This window comes from Biomphalaria glabrata, chromosome 1 (assembly GCF_947242115.1).
Source record: "Biomphalaria glabrata chromosome 1, xgBioGlab47.1, whole genome shotgun sequence".
NCBI lineage: Eukaryota > Metazoa > Mollusca > Gastropoda > Planorbidae > Biomphalaria > Biomphalaria glabrata.
The window spans coordinates 35158619-35185312 of record NC_074711.1 but is presented as its reverse complement, the minus strand read 5'-3'; the positions used below and the strand labels follow the sequence as shown (position 1 = coordinate 35185312).

The following is a 26694-nucleotide window of genomic DNA, read 5'->3' as shown; positions in this document are numbered from 1 at the left end:
TAATTTGAAGCCAGAGACCATGCCCACTGCATGTGATCACGCAAGATAATTAAGCTGGCGGTAAGGAGAGGTATACACTCAGCGAGTAGTGTCACAAACTATCCAACAGGCAGTGGAGGGAAGGGGGAGAGAGTCATGAAAAGAATTATAAGCATCTATGGGAGGGAGGGGATGTTAAGGTGTCACAAAACGAACATCCAAATTATGAAAACAAGAAGAGGGTCCTTGGATGGGAGTTAAAAGAAAGAGAAAATACAAGTAGCCTAGTTTATTAAATTAAAATAATTAATTTATAGCTCTATAATCTATATAAATTTATTTCTGTCTGTTTCTACACATAGATTATATAGGTATTTAAATAAATAAACTATACACGATATATATATATATATATATATATATATATATATATATATATATATATATATATAAAGAGAGAAATAGAGAGAGTATATGAGGAAATAGACTATAAATACATATTGCAAAATTGAATCTACTTCTTTTACTATAATCTAAATAATTTTTAAGTAACACCGATATAATTTATTAGCAATTACATAGTGGTGTTCAACACCGGTGCTCACTGTTCAACTAAAGGAGAAAGCCCAAAAACTGCGTTCAAAATAGGAGCATCAAGTGACCTAATTTATTTTAAAATAAAATCTTCACTATGGGTGGTAATACAAAGGAACACAGCTATTTTTATAGTCCTTTAGTTGCAGAATAAGAATCTGCTTTCAGTTTTTTTGTAAGTTAAACCTTCACCAAATAAAAAAATAAAATAAAAAATTGACCTAGTTCCCGAAAGTCGGTGTTCAGTTATAAGAATCTACCATAAGTCAGATTAAGGTCTAAATAACTTTCTCAGATTCTATTCTAGATCTAAGTGACAGTAAGTTCAAAAGTTGAGTAAGTGTAAAGATATATTTTAATCCTGTTGAGTCTGACTCTGACTGTCTGAGTGTTGTGCGGTAGAAGTTATCAGTGACAGTTGTGGTATGGTTATAATATTCAATATATTAATATATTATTATATTGACTAGCCTCTATAAAACCTATTAGTACTATTAGTACTAGACGTAAGTAACACTTGTAAAAGTCATACTAGTTTATATTTATACTAGGATCATACCGAATTCTAAATGTAATTAAGTAACTAGAAAAGATCTAGGGTCTAAACTCTAAGACTCTAATCTACTCTTTAAATTCTTACTGTTTACCCTGACATGTTGGCAACAAAAAAATATTAGTTTTTTTTTTTTTAAGAATAGTTCCCCCTTTTTTTTTTGCTGACCTATATAGATATAGATATATCTGTTACAGGCAAAGTGCAAAATCCAGAATTCTATAGAATGCCTAGGCAAGTGATCGCCAAACTCATCGTCCGAGGACGTGGATCCTGGATCTAATTCTACAAAGTACAGAGCTAATTTAAAAACAAATATAGATCTAGATCTATGTAGATCTAAATATTACTCTTTGTTATAGTGGAAACATAGTTATGGAAATAATAAGCCTATAATTAAAAGTACAATCTTGAGCTTACCTTTGCTAATATGTCTTATTTTTAACTAACATTACAATCACGGGCGCCCGCAGTTGCACCCACCCACCCCTGGATTCTGGGCAGACAAATTGTAGCCATTGTTTTGCACCATCAGATCAATCAAAATCTAATTAACAAGTAAATAAGTAGTTCTTCCACTGGTGACTGAAGTACAGTTGTAGTAGTCTAGCCTAGGTATATCAGGAATTGATGCCTGGCCATGTAGGCCTACGTGCACCCCTCTGAATTCTGAGTTGTATCGACGGAACTGGCAATAGCATGAATTAAATGAAATGAATGAAAATGCAGATATCTCTGGCACTGAATTGATGTGTTTTAGTGTTGAATCTGTTGATGGCGATTGTTCTTGAGTAGAATTCATTGTCCCTGTTGTTAAGAGAGACGCACTGTCTGTGTCTAACGTCATTGTCAGCGAATATATTATGTACAGTCTAGACATCGACAAACTACTCGGCCAAGGCTACGATGGCTGCCCCCGTGATGGCTAGCATTCAGAACTGTGTTCAGGCTAGTATTCGTGAAAAATATCCAAAAGCAGACCTTGACCGTTGCGCGTCCAACAGATTTAAACTTGTTATCATTGACCTGAATGACGTTTCAGATATACGTAATGCTGCAGGTGTCATCAAGAAGATTATCTATTTCTTCCGTAACTATCCCAAGCGAGAGCGTTGGTGCTAAACTTAGGCCTACCTCTTTTGTGTGAGACAAGATGGACAGAGAAACACGAATTCATTCGCGCTTTAAGTCACAACTTTGAGAAGATCTTTGACTGTTTTAAAATAACGATTGTAAGTGAAACCAGACAATCTGCATATGTGTAATCAGTGCCTGATTCTCGCGTGTTTCTGATTTGTCTTTTAATTGTCGTCAATTATTCACCCATTCTTGAACCAGTTTCCGTGATGTTGCAGTCTGTCCATCTTAGCACAATCGGCCGCTCAACAGCACATCAGCAGTCACATTAATGACATAATCAAAAACCAACTTGACTATGCTGAGGAACACTTCAGGGATGGCATCCTGAGTAAGGTGACACTGCTAGCAGACAAACTTGGTAAGAGTTGATGCTGCCTAGACTTCGAAGTCGACAGACACACCGAGCATAGATCACATGTTTGCATTTTGGGATTATAACAGAACACGCAATCACGTCATTCCGTATCTTGATTCGTTAGTTTCTTCATTAACGTCCGGCTTTTCAAGCAATAATAATGCTCAGCATAGGCATAAGCAGGATTTTTTTCGGGGGGGGGGGGGGGGGGGTTGGGGTTACGGTCATAGAATTTAGTAACTGTAGTTTGCTTTAGAATAATGTTGAAGATAGATGTTTTCCACCCCAAAACCCTCTATAGGGGGATTTTAAAGGGCTATGCTCAAATAATTTTAGTGTGTAATTTGCTTTTTTTTTTTATATTGTAGATGTATTTTTTAGCATCAAACCACTCTGAAGGGGGGTTTAAACTCAAAACTCCTTTTGGCAACGCTCATAGCATTTTGAGTACGTAATTTGCTTTTTACTTACATTGAAGATGTATTTTTTAGCTTCAAACCCCGCTTGCGGGGAGTTTAAACTAAAAAACACTTTGGCTACGCTCATATATTTCTGAGTGTGTAATTTTCTTTTTTTTTTATATTGAAGAGGTATTTTTTAGCTTCAAACTCCACTGGAGGGGAGTTTAAACTCAAAACCCCTTTGAATACACTCATAACATGTTGAGTGTATAATTTGCTTTGTTTTTAATATTAAAGAGGTATTTTTTTTACCTTCAAACCCCACTGAAGGGGGGTTTAAACTCAAAACTGAGTCAAAACCCATTTAGCTAAGCTCATAACATTTTGAGAGCACAATTTGCTTTTTTTTTCATATTGAAAAGGTATTTTTGGCTTCAAACCCCCTTTCGTTCAACTATTTTTGTCTTCATCCTAAAACGATTCAGGAATTGCAACGTACAGAACAATATCAGAACTGCCAGATAAGTGTTCATTACCGGCTTGTCCATCGCGACGAGTAGCAATTCAATAGTAGGCTAACTTTATTGACAGTTTTGGCAGCGTTGGCATTTGTTTTTTGTTTGATCGACCGTTGAGATGCACGGGCCGCACGGATAAACGGTAAGTAGTTTTTTTTTATGTTAGTTTTATTTCACGAAACAAGTATTTACAGTGAACTTGATACCACATAGATATTGAAGCTACGACTTTGAGCCATAAGTGGCAACTTGCACCCCCCTGCAAAAAAACCTGCGGGCGCCCATGATTACAATAAATAAACAGTAGGCTACCCCGTTTTTATAAAGAAAATAATTATTTAACAAGAAAAATATATTAAAAAACAAGGTTACAAAAGACAGTTTGTGTGGAAACACAAACTCAAAATCGGCCCCCGAAGTGATCCACCCAGGCAGGCTTCAAAATTTTCAGAAAGAACATCCAAATGAAATTATTTCAAAGACAAATGAGAGATAAGAATGGAGAAAGAAGGTTAACAGATCTTGTGTAGTGCCCCAACGGTCCCGCGGATCAAAGAATAGGTGAAAGTGAAGGTAAATTTAGATGTGAACCTGACCTAACTAGTTCCCCTTTTAGAACTTGTGGCAGATGATGTAAAGTTCATCTGTTTTTGTGGCCTACGGTTAACGAGAGTGTCATGTAGCCAGCACAACGACCAACCGCCTTTACTTTTCCCCAACTAATGTCAGGTACCCATTAGAGCTGAGTGGACTCAGAGGCTCCCAAAGATTCCAAAGTTGAAAATCCCAGTCTTCATCAGGATTCGAACCCATGACCCCCGGTTCGGAAGCCAAGCGCTTTACCGCTCAGCCACCGCGACTCCCCTGGCCTAACTGATGTCTTATAATTGATCTAATTGTTTTTGAAAAGGCTCAATCTCTTATTCCAGTGATGCCCAACCTAATTCAATCTGCGGGACATTTTAATTTCCAGCACTCGTGTCGCGGGCCACATGATGAAAAAGATACAAAAACTTAATGAAATTGACCTAAAACTATTTTATTTCAAACCCGAGGATCTAGTACTTACATTGAATTATTGGGATATCTGCATTTTCTCTTTACACTTAAAAAAAAAATGGCGTAAGTTCTGTTTATATTTTGTTGTTCTTGTTATTTAAAAACAGCCTAAGACTTTCTTTATTAAAACAAACATGTTGGCTAGCAATGGTATCATGATTTACAAAAAAAGTAAAGATACGTTCACTTTTCCTAGTAGATTCTATAGTCCTATTTCATGAACGCACAAATGTTAAATGCCTTGGTAGTAATCCATTAGAAGAAAGGAAAGTCTCTAACGAAGGTAAAGATACATTTTGAACATTGTTTTGGGGGGGGGGTCTATCTTTTGTGCCGACGATTCGGCGGGCCGGATGAAAGCACGTCACGGGCCGGATCTGGCCCGCGGGCCGTAATTTGAGCATCACTGTCTTATTCGAATCCTCAAAAAAAAAACAAAAAAACTCCGCAATTAAACAAAACGTTCAGGAAAATTAGGTTTACAAGATTACTATTTGTTTTAAATTAGGTTTAACTTATAATGCATACTAATTAGCTTTTTCTCTTTAAAAAACTGTTTGCATAACTGATTTTAAAAATTAGATTTTTCGCTTTCAGAAAAAAAAAGTAGCCGTTGCATCAGAACTTTGAATGGTCTAAAATATTGTGATGTCGGATTTTCAATCTCTTTTCTAGTTTACGAGATCTATACGGGACAGACGGACAGACATTTCGCACAAAACTAATAGCGTCTTTTCCCCTTTTGGGGGCCGCTAAAAAACAAGAAAAAAAAAAGCTTTCTAAAGCGTAGTAGGCTAATGTCAATTACTTTGGTTCAGTCATGTAATTAATGTAATTTCCTGCTTAAAGCTTTCTCAGTATGCTAGGATCTTATTACTTGCACATGTCTGGACCAGTTGGGAAAGGGATGGGGGAAAAGAAGGGTTCCCGTGATTGCTTTTTAAATGCATTTAAGAAAATAAAAAAAAAAGTTGTGAGTTTCCACCATGTTCTGGAAATAATAAAAAAAAAAATGGAAAAGTGGTTTGAGTGCTGGGACAAGTTCCAAAAAAAGCCCGCGGAGTCTAGGAGTACATATGGCGCCCTGACAGCGCTTCCCCGTGGCGGAGGTTGCCCAGGCCTGAGCAAGCTAATATAGCACAATGCAGGCCACTGTTTTGTTGGCTCATATTTTGCACGGCTCAGACCACACTTCAACTCAAAGTGTCCCCTCTTCAGGGAAGAAGAAGAAACCGTGTATCATATTCTTTTTGACCGCTCCAGACTGATCTCCGTCTCGACAAGTTTGAAAAACCACAAATTTTCGACCTGTATGGTAAGAGAGACAGCCTTATGCATAGGCGAACCAGGCAGAAGTCTAGGGCCTCCGATTAGCACTGGCGGATCCGGGGGGGGGGCGGTAGGGGCGATAGCCCCCCGCCCCACTCGGCCGACACCCCCCCGGGGGGGGGTGCGGACGAATTTTACTATAGAATTCACACAATTTGTATACGAATTTATTACTTATGTTAATAGTATATGCTGATTATTTATATTTCAACCTATTTTTAGATTATTTTGCCCCCCCCTCAGGTATGTTGGCCGATTTGGTGGGGTCGGGAGGGGGTGATGGCATCGATACCGCCCCCCACCCCATAAACTTTCGAGTGGGGGGGGCGGTCCAATAAATTTTTAGAAATCACAGCTTGCTAACAGAATTAATTAAATATCTATATAATTAAAACGTGTTATTGGTATTTTACCCGTTTATATTATGTCGTTCCCCTGTTTTCCGATTGGGTTGGGGGGGGGGCAAATACATCTACTGCCATTCCCACCTAAACCCTTTGAGTGGGGGGACGGTCCTAATGTTATGGGGAAATCATAGTTTGTGAACAAAATTAGTTGAATTACAATTTTTATATTATGTTGCTACACTTCTGGTATCTTAGCCGATTCGGTGAGGTGGAGGGGGGGCGATTGCCTCTGCTGCCCTCCCCACTGTAGCCCTCTGAATGGGGTGGGGCGGTCCTATTTTTATGGAGAAATCATAGTTTTTGAACAAAATTAGTTGAATATCTATATAAAATAAGCTATATAGGCCTATTGATGTTTTAATCCATTTGTAAATAATGTCGGATGAAAAGATGACGGTTTAAAACAGAAAAGTTAAATGTGGCGACAGAGTTTATGTAATTGCACACGAATTCATTTTAGTTATTTTAAGAAAGACTTTTTTTTTTGGAAAATTTAGAATTCATACGAAATTTTTCATAATAAGAGTAACAATTGAGATGAGTTCTGAACCCAAATATTATTTTCCTAGTCATCTTTTCAGCTTTACTCAAACTGATATTTTTCTGTTGTAAAAAAAAATATTTGGGACAATAACTCACAATTTATGCTTGAATAATAAAAATGAAAAAAATTTAGTGTAAAATCTAATTGGTTCACTTAATTTCTCCTCCCACTCCCAAAGTGTTTTTTTTAGAGCGTTGAATTATAGTTCTGTAACAAACCAAATTACAAACATGCCTACTGAACAAAATGTATCACTTACAAATGAGCTTTTTTTTTAAAAAAATATTATTTATCGAATAGATGTTTTTTCGGCGGCGTTCCTCAGAGTTATTCCAAATCGGTTGTATTTGCGATGTAGTAAGAGCTTGTAAAATCATATTAAATATTTTTCAAGTAAAACATTATTGAAAAGGTCCTATCTTAATAGGATGAATAATAAGCTGTAGATGTCAGGAAAATGCGTTTCTGCAGTGAAGAATGCAAGAAAACGATTTTTGCTTACAGCGCTCCCCCAGACCCCCTAGCGGTCAAGAGAAAGGCCTCAGACCCCCAGACCCTTAGCTATCTAGGAAAAGGCCTCAACATGGCTGTTTTTTTTTTTCAAATTTTTTTTTCGACTGCGATCCTCAAAGCCTTAATCGAAATAATATGTGTGGTATCTTATTTTTTCAAGGAACAAATCGGTTGTATTCGGTAGTAAGGGCCTATAAAGTCATATTAGAATATTAGAATATTTTCAAGTAAAACATTATTCAAAAGATCCTTTTTGTTGAATAGGATAAATAATGAGCTGTGGATGTCAGGAGAATGCGGTTCTGCAGTGAAGTAAGCAAAAGAACGATTTTGCAGTGCTCCCCCAGACCCCTTAGCTGTCAAGAGAAAGGCCTTAACGTTACAAGCCTATCTCTAAGTGAATCAAATCTCAAACATAACGGAACTCTATGGCTCAATGTCTACAAGCCTAGCTCTAAGTGAATCAAATCTCAAACATAACGGAACTCTATGGCTCAATGTCTACAAGCCTAGCTCTAAGTGAATCAAATCTCAAACATAACGGAACTCTATGGCTCAATGTCTACAAGCCTATCTCTAAGTGAATCAAATCTCAAACATAACGGAACTATATGGCTCAATGTCTACAAGCCTAGCTCTAAGTGAATCAAATCTCAAACATAACGGAACTCTATGGCTCAATGTCTACAAGCCTAGCTCTAAGTGAATCAAATCTCAAACATAACGGAACTCTATGGCTCAATGTCTACAAGCCTATCTCTAAGTGAATCAAATCTCAAACATAACAGAACTCTATGGCTCAATGTCTACAAGCCTATCTCTAAGTAAATCAAATTTTAAACATAACGGAACTCTATGGCTCAATGTCTACAAGCTTAGCTCTAAGTGAATCAAATCTCAAACATAACAGAACTCTATGGCTCAATGTCTACAAGCCTAACTCTAAGTGAATCAAATCTCAAACATAACGGAACTCTATGGCTCAATGTCTACAAGCCTAGCTCTAAGTGAATCAAATCTCAAACATAACGGAACTCTATGGCTCAATGTCTACAAGCCTATCTCTAAGTGAATCAAATATCAAACATAACGGAACTCTATGGCTCAATGTCTACAAGCCTATCTCTAAGTGAATCAAATCTCAAACATAACGGAACTCTATGGCTCAATGTCTACAAGCCTATCTCTAAGTGAATCAAATCTCAAACATAACAGAACTCTATGGCTCAATGTCTACAAGCCTATCTCTAAGTGAATCAAATCTCAAACATAACGGAACTCTATGGCTCAATGTCTACAAGCCTATCTCTAAGTGAATCAAATCTCAAACATAACGGAACTCTATGGCTCAATGTCTACACGCCTAGCTCTAAGTGAATCAAATCTCAAACATAACGGAACTCTATGGCTCAATGTCTACAAGCCTATCTCTAAGTGAATCAAATCTCAAACATAACAGAACTCTATGGCTCAATGTCTACAAGCCTATCTCTAAGTGAATAAAATCTCAAACATAACGGAACTCTATGGCTCAATGTCTACAAGCCTATCTCTAAGTGAATCAAATCTCAAACATAACGGAACTCTATGGCTCAATGTCTACAAGCCTATCTCTAAGTGAATCCAATCTCAAACATAACAGAACTCTAAGGCTCAATGTCTACAAGCCTATCTCTAAGTGAATCCAATCTCAAACATAACAGAACTCTATGGCTCAATGTCTACAAGCCTAGCTCTAAGTGAATCAAATCTCAAACATAACAGAACTCTATGGCTCAATGTCTACAAGCCTAGCTCTAAGTCTGTACTATGACTCGAAGTTTATTCTTGAATTTTTAAATCTATTTGTTGGACTACATATGTTAATAGAAGACCATTGTTTCTTCCTTTTGGTGAAATGTCGAAACGTTATTTCTAGTCTGGTGATCATGAATCGTTAATGAAGCACGTGCTATTGGCGCTATATGGACTTAAACCTATTTGTTGATTTAGATATAGAGACAGGAAGGTTTTTAATTTATTGCCCATTTTTAGGTCTTAATTTTTTGTTTTTCTATTTCGTTTAGGCCACCTTATTCACTTCCCCTAAGGCCTCCAATTACCTAAAGCCGGCCCTGATGGTGACATACATGCACTATACCAAAAACAGCAGGGTTTCTCCTCAGAGCTTTTGCAAGAGTGGATTGGAACTTCTCAAGCCCTCACTCAATGGAGTTTGATGATGATGATTGGCGGCGAAGTAGGCGAATGGTTAAACTCAAAACCCTCTGTGTGTGTTAAACTAAAAATACTTAGGAGGGAGTTTTAATTCAAAACATCCCTTCGTTACGCTAATGGAAATTGGCGACTGTGGTTTGCTTAAAAAAAAAATGAATTTAAACGCCATGGTGGGGTTGGGGGTTAATCTCAAAACTAACTTTGGCGAGGTTTAAAATTACCCCAACCCCTTTGGCTACGCTCATTGAATTTGGTGACTGTAGCTTGCTTAAAATGTTTATTCTTACATTGATTGTGAAAGTACGTACCTGCACTCTACGTGTACCCTCGCGACAGGTAGAACCTGCGGAGGAGTGTCACGGTCTATGGATTGGATCTTCACTGTTCCGCCAGTGAGATCCGCTGGGTCAACCAGCGCCTTACTGATAACCGCGCTAAACGAACAACCTGAATCGTACAGGCCCAAAACTTCAACACTGTAGGCCATGTTTCAACGTTTCACAAGGGCTTCCTCAAAATCCAGATTTCCAAATTTAACATTTCATATTCAGAGACATTTAATGTTTGCATGTTCATACATTGGTCAGAAGCTTCTTTTTTTCATTTCTCACCGTGGGTCAGAAATAGATTAGCGAATGAACACTCAGTTCTCCCTTGACAATGACTATGCTCCTCCCCATCTCCATTAAAACTAAATTAGGACAAACTATCAAAGAAACCTCTTAGCTTCAAACAGCGCATTCGCTTAATTTTGAAAACAAAATTCTTGCTCACTGTATTTACAGAGTTGGAGGTCATCATAACAAGGTCATGGTCGCTTCCATTGTCATCTCCAGGAAAATTTCTTGTTTTGGTTGCATGGATGCTTGCCTTAAAACGCTGTGGCGCCATGATATAGTCAATCTGATTGTGGCGTTCTCCGTTGGGACCTTGCCAAGTGACTTTTGTGGCATCCTAATGTATTAGCCAGCAAGTTCGCAAGTTCTAGTATTCGCAGTTGAGAGGTTACTGTATATTCCACATGTGCCTTTCCACTACTTTCCAGGTTTGGTAGGAGTCGCTTCCTACTTTGGCATTCAAGTCTCCTTGTAGAACATGGATGTCCATTTTCGGGACTTTATTGACAATGTCCTGTAATTGCTCATAAAACTCTTCTATTGTCTATTAGGTGGATGTAGGAGCTTAGGTTTGTATGATGGTGATGTGTCAACTTAATATATAGGCTATGGTATTGCAAATATAAGATTGAATTTTGAGTCATTAAAAATTAATTATATGATTGATTCCAAATAATTGATGCAACTTCACTCAATATAAGGTAGTTTTTTTTTAAAGTATTTGTTTTTAATTTGACGTTTAAAAAATCTATTCATTTTGGTGGATCTTGATCTGCAAAGGCTAACATATAAAGTGACATGATATTTTGTTACAAAACAAACTGTTGACTGCACAAACATCAAAGTTCTCTCTCCATTTTGTTGCCACAATGTCCACATCATTTCAGAAACTGATAGCACTTTTCGACACATTTTAGAAATGGTAGGTCCATGGGTAGGTCACTAGTAATAATTATAGTTTCGAAATCACATGAAATTATTATTATTATTATAGCTTTTATATAGCGCTACTTTCATGCTTATAGCATGCTCAGAGCGCTTTTGGTCCAATCTCATTTGTGAAACCGGTGGGGGGGAGGGGGTATCTAGGAGTTGGTAAACACAACTCCGCTCGAGTCGGGTGTCGAACCTCGAGCCCCCTGCTAGGTAGCCAAGCCAAGCCAAGTTCAAGCGCACTTGGCCTCTTGACCACGCTTCATTAAAATACACGGTCTCTATACAAATAAAACAAGCTATTTAAAAAAAAGTTTTTTCAAATCCGTTCCTACTTTATGAAACAGATGGTAGTCTATGATTTTTCCTTCCTTCATGTCTTGTCTTATTCTTTTCATCAGCAGTCGAACCGTCAAGTCTACATAAGACGTGCGCAAAATGTTCATGTATATTTTAATTGAGAGTGTTCAACAACTGAACACAAAGAAACATTTTAGTCCAGTGAGATAACTCCCGCTGAAGCTGTGACCACAGATATATATTAAATATAATATATTTAGGTCTATGTGTGTGACATAATGTGTCAAAAATAATTTCATTGATTTAAAATGTGAGTCAAAATTTAATTATAACTGTCAAACCAGAGTTTTCACTAAGTGAAAAGTGACTTCTATAAAATGTCACATGAGATAAAATCCTTTTCAAATAATATACATTTCATCTTTTCATTTAGGAAGTTTGAATAATACCCACCAGCATAATAAATGCTTGAAGAAAAGGGTGGTATTTCATGTACGAATGATTTGTTAGCTTAATACTTGTTTGTAAAACAATTTAAGGAGCGGGTAATTCTCAGAGTAGATTAGATTACAACTGGAAGAGAAGTTGTACTGAATGACTAGCTTTAAAATACAACTTCCAACTCTTAAAAAAAAGCAAAATAAGAAAACAAAATCTGATAGCACTATAACAAAATCTGCCTTATATTTCAATATTGCAAGTTTTATCTCCCCTTTTTACAAAAATTAATTACCACTAACTGAATATTTTTTTTATATATATTCATGTATTGTCATCGACTATGAATACGAATTGGGAGAATAAAAATGTAAAAGAATCCATCCACAGACAGACACACATAGTGAGTTAATATAAGCTTTGTAAAAAATATAACAAGATTGAATACTTTAATTACAATGCGATAACAAAAGGATGTCATTTGCAAATATCTTTAAACTATTCAAAAGCTCTTTTTTAATCACAACATAAAACACAAAACTCAGCTGTTTTTATTTCTTTATTAAACAAAACAGTTAATGTAGGACATTGTTAATCCCAAACATGGCCTATCCAGAACAATGTACTGGATTTAAAATAACAACACAGACACTAGTAGGCTATGTGTATAATGATTCTCTACAAAAATGTTCAAGTACTGGTAATTAGCCTTCAAAGAAAATAAAAGTTAATTCATCAGAAACTCATGTGTATAGTAGTATACTTAGTAATTACATTTATCTCTATAATAGAATACACACAGCACTGGCGGACCCACCAAAAGGACATATTCATTACAGTTGCTAAGGTAAATAAGAAAGCTGCTCAGATATTTTAAACATATTATTATTATTAAGCTCTCCCAATATACAAATTATCAGCAGCTAAGGTAACTAAGGTAAAAAAAATAATCTAAGAATCATTTGTAAAAACAAAATAGAGATAGGGTGCATATGTGTGGGAGTGCTGGATTAGCAACTTGACTGTTTCCCTATAGAGATAGGGTGTGTGTGTGTGTGTGGGAGTGCTGGATTAGCAACTTGACTGTTTCCCTATAGAGATAGGGTGTGTGTGTGGGAGTATTGGATTAGCAACTTGACCGTTTCCCTCAAAATAGTTGTAAGGGGATCAAATAGATGCCTTGTGAGCAACTAATCCTCCTTCCTAGAGGTTGTGTGTGTGTTTTCAAGGTGATGATGAAGAAAGGGAGCATTAATTGTTAGTAGGGAGCATTAATTGTTAGTGTTGTAGAATGATGCAAGAGAAGTGGTGATGTTGTAAGCAGTGTTTTAAGTATGAAAGACGCCTTAAGGATGCCAGAGTGTAAGAATGTATTGTTATTGTGATTAAGACTTGTTTCAATATCAGTTTATTTCTTTTCATCTCAAGTTGAATTTGTCTATACTGAAGTAAAAATTATATTTAGTTTTGTTCACAAAGAAGCTATTCCTACACTTTAAAAATATATAGCCTGATTGTGGCGTCATTCTTTTAAATTTCTATTCAGGACTAGCTAGGAATATGAGGGCTAGGGAAAGGATGCTAGGAATATGAGGGTTTGACACAAATTGTTGTGTTGCTTTCTTCATTACTTCTGACCTATTAATTATTATTTTTTTTTACTTTTAACACAGTTTAAAAAAAAAAAAAAAAAAAGCAAACAAACTAATTTCTTATGTCACAGTTGCTTAAATGCATGTTGAGAATTTCTATTTTAAATTAAAAAACCCTTCATATATTTTACAATTATTATTTAATCATTTTTTTCTAAAATGATTGTACACAATTTAATTTAGTTCACTTAAACAACACCAAAATACCCCTTACCATTTTCAAAACTTCTGATTCTGCCTTTGGTGTATGTCACTTCTAACATTACATTAATCTCTTCATTAGTCAAATGAGAATAATTTCTCAAATGTGAAAATGTGTTTAATACAATACTACTATTCATCATTGCTTATACTTTAAACCATTGATAAAAAATGTAGCTAAACAACAATACAGTATGACTGATCAATTACTAGTGAAAAGTAAATAAACATTCACATCTAATTGAATATTATAAAATTGATTTATTATGACAAAAGCACTTCTATGTTAAAAAACAAAGATTCCTAGTAACTGAGTTACCCCTTCCTCCAGGACATTGTCAGTAAAACTAAACAACTCAAGTTGAGTATATGTCTCCCTTAGAATGTCTTCCCCTTGCTCAGCACTTCAGAGAAAGAATGGCAGGAAAACTAAAAAGATTATAAAAAAAATGTATTTTTTTTTCTCCAAGAGCTTGTAGTACATCCAAAGTATTAAAGTGCTTAGTTTAAGTTTTAGTCAGTTGAGACAAAAATTCACATGTTTCTTATAACTTTATGCAATAATGGACCACAATGCAAGAGATAAGAAGAAGGTGTTCAATGTTTGAAAGAACTATAGACCAAACACAAATATTGTTGCTCACCTAATGTCTCATACATCAATCAAAAAAAAAGGTTTGCTGGGTAGGAAATCCTACATTTGATAGTTTCAATGAGATCAAAGTGACACAGCACTAAAATGATCATCACATTCACAAAGCTACTAGAATGGAGCCCCAAACAGTCAAACAATCTCATGATCATTGCTTTTTAGCAAAAAACACAAAAATATTTGCATAATTTCAAGGAAAGGGGAGTAAATCAGTTTTGAGTTAGTTTCAGTTGCATGCGTAATGCTGTAACAAACACATTTCCTATCCATTGTAGTTTTTTTGCCTCAGCAGAAGTACACAGCTAGACAGATGTAGAGAAAAAAATAAAAAGACAAAAATCCTTTTAAATGCGTGCCAAGAAAAAGGGGGGGGGGGGTATTCAGCTGGAATATTCCAATGCTGCATATATTGAATAAAACAACAAAGAGAAGTAAATATTTCTAAATGACTAGAAAACATTTTCTATTGACTTCTAACCATCATTTCAATAGTAAACATTTTGCAAATGCAGATGTTAAAATGGACCAGGTGATGAAAAAAGAACAACAAAATAACTAGATGCCTATACACATAAACTGATATATCACAAAGTAGGCTACACAACAAAGTGATCATCACCATGATACTCAGTGTCTTGCATTATGTTGAGCTAACTATATAACTTACAATAACAACCAAAATGTTTATCAAGTATAAGAAAGATAACATTAAAAAAATGATTTGGAAGATATTCAAATGTGATAGACATGATATGGCAAGTAAAAATATGTTTAAAACAAACAAAAGACTTTAAAATGTTGCAACTTTTAAAGCATGGCATCCATCATTAAAACATTTGTTAGTATTGCTCAAACTGGAAATGGAGGTATAATAATAGAGTATATACACACCAATTCAACTCTAAGTGAACATTAATGATTGCATTGCATTTTAAACCAAACAGGATCACATTTTAATTAACTGATCTGAAACGATAATAACCATTTTTACATAGTAAAAATTTGATTCAAACAATAATGGAGTCAATCAACATATCCACATTATTTAAAATAAACTTTACTTCAGTAAATATGATGACAATTTGGTGTAATAATATGTTTTAACAGGTCATTGTGTAGTCTATAGTTGTTAAACCATCTATTTTTTTGGGGGGGGGGGGGGGGAATATGTTCTGTGTAGCACTTTGTCAAATATTATCAACATTAATTTTTAAGAAAATATTAACAAAATAATTAATTCCCTTGTTTAGTTCTATATAAAGTTAACAGAAGGAATAAAAAGGCTTTCAACATAGTTTCACATAAACTTACATACATTAAACTTCTAGTGTCTAATAAAGACATTTCAATAAACCATTCAAATGTTGATCAACCATTGTATGGTGAGTATTGAGAGCTTGGCTACACAATAAAAGGTTGAGTGCATTGAATGGGCTGAGAATGGTTGAGTCTAAACTCATATGAATCACAAGTCAAATGTAAGACAACAAATTGTATGCATCACAAATGTTTTAGACTTTGCTATAGAATATTAAGAATAAAAAGAGGGATAGAAAAAAAAAGCTTTTGTTTTATCAACAAACACTATATATAGAACATTTACAGAAACAAAGTGTATAACTATACTAGTATAAATACATTACTATTTTGATATTTGATTTTCTGTTAGTAGTTTTTTTTTTTTGACTCCTTGATGAGAATATTTAGAGTTGATGTTATAAATTAGTACAGATACTTTTCAGAAAAATCTTTTTACTTACAACCAAAGTTTTTACAGATACATTCAAACTTCAAATGCCTACTTTATACTTTTGTAAATACACAGTTCTGCATTTTTTTTAAAAGATGGGTAATTTAGAGTAATTATTTTTTTCTGGCTGTTTTGAAAACACCTGAAAAATATTTTACAAGATAAGCTTTTTTTTAAAAACTTACTGATTAAATGCTTACATAATCTGATACATCAAAATTTTGCATGTAAAATTTGAAATATTCTTTTAGAAAACTGCTAGTGGAATGAAGAACATACATTAGCATAAACCCAGAAATAACAAACAACAAACATATCTTGATAAGTAAATAATTTACAAACAAAATTTTAACAAATCATTGTGTACTTTGTTCTACACTAGATATGAGCTAATCCTATCAGACCCCCACATCATTGTGTGCATTGTTCTACACTTGATATGAGCTAATCCTATCAGACCCCCACATCATTGTGTGCATTGTTCTACACTTGATATGAGCTAATCCTATCAGATCCCCACATCATTGTGTGAATTGTTTTACACTTGATATGAGCTAATCCTATCAGACCCCCACATCATTGTGTGCATTGTTCTACACTTGATATGAGCTAATCCTATCAGATCCCCACATCATTGTGTGAATTGTTTTACACTTGATATGAGCTAATCCTATCAGACCCCCACATCATTGTGTGAATTGTTCTGCACTTGATATAAGCTAATCCTATCAGACCCCCACATCATTGTGTGCATTGTTCTACACTTGATATGAGCTAATCCTATCTGATCCCCACATCATTGTGTGCAATGTTCTACACTTGATAAGAGCTAATCCTATCTGATCCCCACATCATTGTGTGCATTGTTCTACACACTTGATATGAGCTAATCCTATCATATCCACACATCATTGTGTGCATTGTTCTACACTTGATATGAGCTAATCCTATCTGATCCCCACATCATTGTGTGAATTGTTCTACACACTTGATATGAGCTGATCCTGTCTGATCCCCACATCATTGTGTGCATTGTTCTACACACTTGATATGAGCTAATCCTATCAGACCCCCACATCATTGTGTGCATTGTGCTACACTTGATATGAGCTAATCCTATCAGATCCCCACATCATTGTGTGCATTGTTCTACACTTGATATGAGCTAATCCTATCTGATCCCCACATCATTGTGTGCATTGTTCTACACTTGATATGAGCTAATCCTATCAGATCCCCACATCATTGTGTGCATTGTTCTACACTTGATCTGAGCTAATCCTATCTGATCCCCACATCATTGTGTGCATTGTTCTACACACTTGATATGAGCTAATCCTATCTGATCCCCACATCATTGTGTGCATTGTTCTACACTTGATATGAGCTAATCCTATCTGACCCCCACATCATTGTGTGCATTGTGCTACACTTGATATGAGCTAATCCTATCTGATCCCCACATCATTGTGTGCATTGTTCTACACTTGATATGAGCTAATCCTATCTGATCCCCACATCATTGTGTGCATTGTTCTACACACTTGATATGAGCTAATCCTATCAGACCCCCACATCATTATGTGCATTGTGCTACACTTGATATGAGCTAATCCTATCATATCCCCACATCATTGTGTGCATTGTGCTACACTTGATATGAGCTAATCCTATCAGACCCCCACATCATTATGTGCATTGTGCTACACTTGATATGAGCTAATCCTATCAGACCCCCACATCAGTGTGTGCATTGTTCTACACTTGATATGAGCTAATCCTATCAGACCCCCACATCATTGTGTGCATTGTTCTACACTAGATATGAGCTAATCCTATCAGATCCCCACATCATTGTGTGCATTGTTCTACACTTGATATGAGCTAATCCTATCAGACCCCCACATCATTGTGTGCATTGTTCTACACTTGATATGAGCTGATCCTATCTGATCCCCACATCATTGTGTGCATTGTTCTACACTTGATATGAGCTAATCCTATCAGACCCCCACATCAGTGTGTGCATTGTTCTACACTTAATGTCTTATAAAATACAGAGGTTACTTCAAAAAAGAAGATGATTGCTTCCTGATTGCGTTCTATGTGTGTTCCTAGGTTAATCTAGTCATGCATGTTAATCATTGACTTAAATTCTGCCAAGTCATTGGTTGACCTAGCAGATAAATATAAAAATGATCAGTAGGTTAAAAGAGTTAATCATCAAAATAATAAATAACACAAAAAAAAATCCATCCTTAATCCATTTTGTAAAACTTTGAGGTCGTTGAGATAAGGAGATATTGGAAAAAAAATTCAAATAAAATAGTAACATAGAAATAAAAAAGAAAACAATATAGATCTTTGTTTGGCTAGAAGCCTGCAGTGAAGTGGAAATATAGATGTATGTGAGTGGACATTAGGACTGTCTCGATTTTATGACTATTTTTGTCAACAATACTTCTTGTTATTAAGATCTCTACAGCAAACAATCTGCATAGTTCACAACAAAGTCAATGATATATTCCTTCATAGTCAGAGCAAAACAAATCATTCATTAGGAAATAATATTACCCATCATGGAAAATAAAAAATAAGATGACTTTCTGAAATATTTATTGATAAGTAGTGGCATTATGTAAAACAGTAAAAAGTAACTCAGAAGCCTCATGTACATTTATATAGTTTCAAACCAAATTCATTGCAAGTACAGTATGTTTTAAAGGTTAGTCCAAAACATTTCAAATGTTTCATGAAATTATTTTTTCTACACAATGATTTTACAAAAGAAACATTTTAGAGGCTAGTTTAAAGTTTACTGGAGTACTCACAAGTTTCATTACCTGGAGATGTAACAAAAATATCAATTGGTGGTTTTGGTAAATTCTGATTTGAATTGACCAATAAATAGGGGTTAGACATAATGATCTTGTTTTTCATGTCCAATAATTTGTCCACATCTATAGCCAGATTGTTCATGTCCAACTGATGGGTTAGTAAATCCAACAAAGGGGAAATAGGCAAATTGACAGAGTGTCGACGTGCTGTATTCTCATTCAGCAGGGGAATTTGGAGACTGACTGTGTGTCGCCTGAAAAAAAACAACAATAAAAAATGTTTTTGTATGAATAAGCTCAGGTTATGCAGATAGGTATTAATGTTTAGGACTATCCTTAAGATGGTCTAGATTCAAAATGAGAATGATATAGTTAGCTTCCAAAATTAATAAAATCATAAGATAATAAAAGAACAATATAAACTTTTTGCTTTTCGAATGGAAATATTCCTTTTAGTTAACAATTTGTAATACTTTTTGAAATGTTAAACTGCACACTTTCATTTCTTTCCATACTTAAGTCATACATTGGACATAATTATCTTCTTCTTTGTAGGAATGTCTCTTAGGATCTTAAACTGTAATGAATTTATTTCACATCAGTGAGAGGAGACATGAAGAGATCTCATACAAAAGTTAAAAACACTTCTGGTAACTTCCTATAGCATTGTACAGCATTATTAGAGAAACATACATCTAGATCACTGCACTGATGTTTCAAAGTATAGCTTGAAAAGCTGCACTTAACAGGCAATTCTCGAAAGAGTTATGTAAAAATACCTGTGTCTTGGCTCGGCTGAGAGATCTGTATTCGAACGCGATCTCTGAACAAAAATAGGGTCTCTGTTGTGACTTCGTCTTCTATATCGCTGAGCTGCTTCAGGGCAGCTGGCTCTGGTCCAGAAGTGAACTTTCTCAGGCTCTCCACACCAAAACTGCTCTTCCTTTGTTCCACAGTTCCAAAATGCTCCTCCAGTTCTGCTTCTTCTTCGGCTTCTGCTAGAGCTGAGACTTCTGACTCTTCCTCCAGAGTAGTTTGCTTTGCACTCTCGGCAGCTAGTTCTGCTACAACAACTTTGGCTATGTCGCTGATGCTGCCACTCTCGTCCTAATATGAAACATGTGAAAGTCAAAGTTAGTTAGGTATTTCAAATGTATGTACATGTATTCACTAAGGCTACTGTTATAAGCTTACATAAATCTTGAGTGAAAAGTTAATCCATTACTTGCATTTTAAAGAAGACTAGAAAAAAGTCATAAAAGTTGAAAGAATTATATAAAAAATTTTAATATTTAAAGAATTAAAACATACAGGAAAGGATACAAATGAATGTATATTTAGATATATATGTTAATGGAAAATTGTATTAGATCATTTCAATTTAAACTGAATGGATACTTAAAGTTTTGTGTTAGTTTAGGTATCAATATAGACAGAAAGAAAAACATGTTTTTTATCCTTTTCAACCATCCTGACATATGTAAGTATACATTCACATAACTATGTTACAAACTAACAGTCACACACAATATCATGTGTGTATGGAAACACTTATACATTAAGAACTTGAACATTATAAGGTAACTACTTAAACGAATGCATGCTTGAAAGGGAAATTGATGAATGCATTGAATAGAATATCCTAGTGACATCAGCACTGTTTCTGTAGAACAAAATATCATAGGAACTTGATTCACCTTTTATCACACACATAAAAAGCAAAAAGGTAAATCAAATATGAAGAGGAAAAAGAAAGGAAAATGACTTTTATTAAAAACAACAATTAAAACAGCAATGTTGTAGTAACTAATAAAAGTGAAGATGGAAATCTTATGCTCATGTGGCATTCCTTAAGCTGTATTTTCTTTTCTTGAATAATTGTTTCATTGTAAAGTTAGAACATTGGCTCCTAGCACAGGGATCATGGCTGGATACATTTTAAAAATCTGACAAAACAACAACAACAAAAACAACAACTATAAACTTGCTAGTTATAAAATGATTTTACTTATTACTCTGAACATATTAGCACACTGATTCAGGAGATACATGTGGCTTCATTGAATTCTTTAAACAATGTATCATAACTTAAAACTGTACTTGATCAAAGACTTGACTCAACAGACAGAAGTACTCAAGAAATAAAAGTTCTGTGAAAGCAGAAGAACTTCAAATCTCACATGACATTAACACTTCTAAAACATTGCAATTCAAAATTTTACCAAGAATTATGCACAATGAAGTGAAATTACAATGCTAAAGATATCACTTTCCAAAAATAGTATTTTTTAAAGAGCAGAGCAAAAACTACAACAAAGCATCACTGTTTGTCTTTCAATGCAAAAAATCAGTAGAAAGTTCTGTTCCCCAATGCTTGCTTTTATGATATACTGTCATAGGATGTTTTTTTGTTTGAGACCCAAACAAGGAAATCCTAATGCGAACACTTAGTGAGGTTGTGACAGAGCATCGCATGAGTTTTGCGGGACATGTTCTCCGACAAAATGAACTACGCCTACCAAGAGTTGTGATGACATGGAGGCCAATATGAAGAAAATGCAAACAGGGACGTCCTCGTATAACTTGGTGCCACATTTTCATTGAGGACCTCAGAACAGTGGACACCAGGTGGGAGGAGGCTTCAGACATTGCCAGTGACAGATCTTGGTGGAGACAGCTTGCCGCCCAATGCACTGAACAGCGCGGGAGGACCTAAGTCTAAGTAAGTAAGTAAGTCATTTGGATGATTTTGAAAAACTTTTTTTTTTTTTTTTTTTACATGTAATGGATTTAAAAAAAAAAATGTGGATTGTATACAGACTCTGTGTACTATCCAAGTGTACTGGTACTTCTTTGTATGAAATCTAATCATTGTTGTTTTGTTCATGCATTATATGAATGTTGTAGGTTTATGGAACACTTTGATTTGAAATGGTGTGCTAACACCAAAATGGCTGGGAGCCACTGATTATTTAGAAAACTGTTTTAGGCCTAAAATATATAAATGAAATTATATATAGAGAGGTGCTATGAAAAGAAGAAAAAAATTCTTATAAAATACAGACGTTACTTAAAAAAAAAAAAAAAGATGATTATGTCCTACTAATTCCAATTAATTATTTTAAAGTATACTTTTATCAAAGATTTTAGAAGATAAATATATTGAACATTTTTCTTCTCCTAGGTCAAAAAAAGTAGAATATTGAAAAGAAAAGCCAAAAGACAATAATAACACAGACATAATAATGTATCTTAAAAGATATTAATGTCAACATGTATTCACATTATCTGATAAAATAATTTAGGGCTCTGAAAGCAACACACAGGGGAATAGTTTTTTTTAGGAAACAATCAATACATCAATTCAATACTGGAACCATACTGTTAAAGAGAGGCCACAAACCTTGAAGAAAATCCTAGCTAGCCTCTCATCCTGTTGGTACCATAAAACATTCATACACATTAAATACTAAATAAACAACATTAATGATAAAAGTCTATGAAATGAAACTATCAAAGGGCTAAACAAAAAAGTGGCATTGTCATTGTGTCAAGACAGCTAGGCCTAAATCTCCCAGCAAGACATAGTTCCATAACTGGTGTATTATCCATCTGTATAGTACTGCAGTTTCAAGAAGCCATTTTTACCCAAAGAAACAAAAATTTAATAATGATACCTTTTAACTTAGCTTTTTTAAATGAAAACTCAAATATCAGTTAAGTACGTTCTACAATTTAATGAACACATTTGTGTATAATCTTTAATCTTACTTCGATAACAACTGGTAAATAAATTATGTATCAATCAAACAAATCTATTGTAAAAACAACTTAGCACTATAATGTTTTATCAGGTTTTACTCCTGGTAACTGAGTGCTGTAACTTAAATTCTAGAAAAAAAAAAAAAGTAACTTCATCTCTTTATAGAAGTTTACAGTGTTCTACTTATGCTATTGCATATAAACTGAAACAGAATTTCACTATTGGTAGGACAGAACAAAAGCTGACATTTCTTTCTATTTATTATAAAAAAATATTTTTTTAAATGACACACTTTAATAAAAAACAAAAAAACTTATAATGACAAATAAAAACAAAATTCTACATGATAGGTAAACTAAATGTCTATAAATACAGTCCTGTTGAAATTTGTTAAGCAGAAAACTAGCTATTGATATACAAATTAAAATTGTGTTAGCCATGAGGAGGACAGGATATAAGTAGTTATTAAATCTACAGGGCTTAATAAGTTAGCTTAAAATTAGTACACAACAATAATTGTCTTTATATTAGTTTAAATTACATCCAGTTGGTTTGGTACACCCTAGGCTTGATCTAGTTCCAATATGTTACACAAGGATGAAATGTGTTAAAATCATGCCATGTAATTATATGGGGGGCTTCCCTTCCATCTATCAATAGGGACTGAAAACAGTTCTGAACCTACTCATTAACTTTATCCAATCTGACTGTGAATAAACAAAACAAAAGCTATCATGGGTACATGAAGATGGTTCATAAAGTGTCATGGGTACATGAAGATGGTTCATAAAGTGTCATGTGTACATGAAGATGTTTCATAAAGTGTCATGTGTACATGAAGATGTTTCATAAAGTGTCATGTGTACATGAAGATGTTTCATTAAGTGTCATGTGTACAGGAAGTAATATTATGAAGTGTCATGTATATATAAAGATATATAAAGGTGTATGTAAAGATGTGTCATGAAGTGTTTGGCTTAAACAGAGTTTCTCAACCTATGCCTTTACCAAAATGAAGTCACGAAGAAAAAAAACCCAGCTTATTGACAAATTTACAACCAAATAAAGCTAGACATAATTCAAGTAAATTATTCAAGACTTATGTTTAGAGATCTCTCACAGATGCATTTTCTAAATAGTATATGTTTATGTAAAAGTATATGTTTATGTAGCTTTATTAGGTCTTTGTTAGATGATATGGAAACTGGTTCCTACTTTCTCATTGACATATTTTGTTCTCTTTAAAAAGAAGTGAGACACTTGCTTCTTTCCAGTTTATGGAAACTCAACTTTGATGAAGTGAGGCCTATAAAATATTTATTATTAATTCATTTCATTTCAAACTAATAAGAGACACAGATAAGAACGTTTTTCTATGTGCCAGTCAGCATGGACAGGTTGCCTTAGTCAGGTAAGTCAAATACAGTTAAAATTTGTAATAAACATAAACAACTAAGGAATGCAAATGATGCTAGACTTTCCTGAAGGAACATCTGTAAATTAAAAGAAAAGATGAATCCACCAATACCAGGTTGAAATACTCTGGTCTTGACAAAGGGAAAAAGATCTATTACTATATAGTGAATAAGTTGTTTTTAATAAATAAATAAAGGTAAAATACATACATTCTCAACTACTGCAAGAAGATATCACAACAACTACTGGTGCAATATACTTGAGAAATTAGTGAACATGGTTTGTTCTAACTATCAAAGCAAAATACTGAGTCAGATGCTTCAAAATATTTGTTACACTACCTGAGATATCTGGCGAAGTCGATGACGAATGAGTGATTCCATTCTTTGATGCTCCATTTCTTCAGCTTGTTTCAGTTCTAACTGCTTGCTGCTGGCCGCTGACCTGTCCTTGAGTTTGGCATCCATTTCATGGTAGTTGTCAGCAAACATTGCAGAGTTTGATGCAGGTGAACAGGGCGGTGAGCAGTCCATCAGACAGGATGTGTCTATGTTATCTGTAATGCTGGTATACTCTCCAATCATAGGTGCAAACATAGATGTCAGATCCCTGACTGCTGCTGGAGGAAGACCTTCAGAGTTAGAAGCTGTAAAACAGGCAGAAGACTGTGGCATGGAACAAGGTATGAAGCTTGCATTAGCCAGAGCTGTATTTAGTGTCAGTGGCTGGTTGGTTAGGCTGCTTCTCCCTTTCCTGGATATCAGACCAATGGTGGTTGATGGGGCTGGCAAGATGGGAGACTCTGTAGTCATTGGAATCTCATCTTGAGCAGGACTAAGCTCCACATTAGCCTCAGACACACTGTTACTGTACTCAGGCAGCTGAGTGGTTGTGTAAGTATCAGAGTCCAGTTTGGAAGTCACATCAATAGAAGGCTGTTTGAACAATGTGTGCAGTCTCTCATTCTGGTTATAAGCAGCATGGACAACAGGCTCAACAAAACGAACAGCCTGGGAAGCAAAGTTCTTCATTTTCTGTTTATGAGTACTCGGTTCCTCTTGGTCAGTGGAGTTCAGGTTGATAAGTTCTGGTTTGTTCTCTCCGGAGTTATTACTATTGCTGATGTTAGTCAATCCGATTAAAAACCTGACATTGTTGCGAGTAGCTGCTAGAAGCTCTTTATCCACATTTTCACCCACAAACTGATCTGTTTCATCTAATGGGAAATCTGACCCACTTAGCTGTCGTCTGCGAACATTGCTGGTAAACCTGAATAAACAATACATGCTAAAGTAATCTTTAAAAATCTTGAAACAATAAATGTTAAATTAATCTTTAAAACAATAAATGTCAAAGTAATCTTTAAAACAAATGTTAATCTTTACAACTATCTTAGTAATAAGAAATTAATGTAACAAGATGTGTATAAATGTCTTAAGGGACAAGGGGCAAAGTGACTGTGAAGGCTGGGATTTATAGGACATCCCATTGTCCAACCATTAGTTTGGGAAAGTAAATGCAACTGTTTGTTGTGCTGGCTACATGACACCTTTGTGTGACATACTGTTAGCCATACATGAGCTTTATATGTTTTTTACTTTACATTTACCCATTTGCATTTATTTGAAATGTCTATCAATTCATACAAATATGTAGACTAATATTGACAGAATTATACTTACTTTTTCAACTGATCTGCTAAGGTTTTCTTCTTAGAATGTACAAGCATAGGGGAAGGAGCATTTCTGTCCCCAACATCTGAGCTGCCTAAACTGTAAGTTCGTGGATGAAGACTGCTTCCATCGATACTACTGTTGCTGCTATAGACTGGTGGGTGTAGGTGGCTTGGAAGGTCCTACAATACAAAATGTAACTTACATGTTTTGTTAACAATAAAGTAGATATACAATAGTGAGGATGCATATTTTATTAAAACTACTTACATCTAAACTTTCTTGACTGCCATGCACTTCTTTACTAGACATAAGTTTGATTATTCTAATAGCTTCATCTAAACTATTTTCTAGGTCATCAATACGATTCATCCGATGGTCTAATGAGCTGAGACTTAGTCGTAGATGGTTCTCTTTCACGTTCATGTCATCCAAGCGGAGAGACATATTTTCAACCCTTTAGAAATAAAGAAATAAATAAAGTTATGTATCAAAGATTTTTAGAATTTATAATGTAATATTAATTATCTTTTTTTTTCTAATCCCACCTTTCACTGATAAACTTGATCCTCTCTTCTGATGAATTCTGATGTTTTAACTCTTTTTCTCGGTAGAGATCTTCCATGCATTCCTCTTCAAAATCATGAAGTTTTTCTGTGTCTTCGTGAGACAAAAACAATTCTGCCAAACAGACAAATCACAATTAATAAAGGCAATCCAAGTGATGAGAAACATTTATAAACAACAGAATACTATGTGATGTCAAAACTTTCCAATTAATTAAGTTAAATTATTAAACTAACTGTAAATAATTTCATATATATAATAAATATGATGTTAGTGAAGTTTCATA

The 26694-nt window shown here is 34.8% G+C and overlaps 1 protein-coding gene and 1 long non-coding RNA gene across 9 annotated transcripts in view; one reads left to right on the top strand and one right to left on the bottom strand.

Annotated features, from left to right (window-relative positions):
* Positions 1-1360: 1360 nt before the first annotated feature.
* LOC106072543 (uncharacterized) lies at positions 1361-26692 on the top strand. Its single transcript, XR_008778693.1, has 4 exons — positions 1361-1418; positions 3508-3682; positions 25885-25998; positions 26196-26692. It is a non-coding gene; the product is annotated as an uncharacterized LOC106072543 (long non-coding RNA).
* Positions 12439-26694, bottom strand: part of LOC106068544 (transient receptor potential cation channel subfamily M member 3-like) — a 173091-nt gene continuing 158835 nt past the window's right edge. For 7 of the 8 annotated variants that reach the window (XM_056033894.1, XM_056033902.1, XM_056033933.1 and 4 more), the window contains 7 exons: positions 26390-26522; positions 26112-26298; positions 25851-26023; positions 24510-25437; positions 23438-23459; positions 19769-20096; positions 12439-19243 (listed from right to left, as the gene is read on the bottom strand). In XM_056033894.1, the coding sequence (XP_055889869.1) occupies positions 18961-19243; positions 19769-20096; positions 23438-23459; positions 24510-25437; positions 25851-26023; positions 26112-26298; positions 26390-26522 (2054 nt within the window). In that variant the 3' untranslated portion in view covers positions 12439-18960. The remainder of the gene's footprint in view (positions 19244-19768; positions 20097-23437; positions 23460-24509; positions 25438-25850; positions 26024-26111; positions 26299-26389; positions 26523-26694) is intronic. The other variant, XM_056033946.1, reaches the window with a different exon arrangement.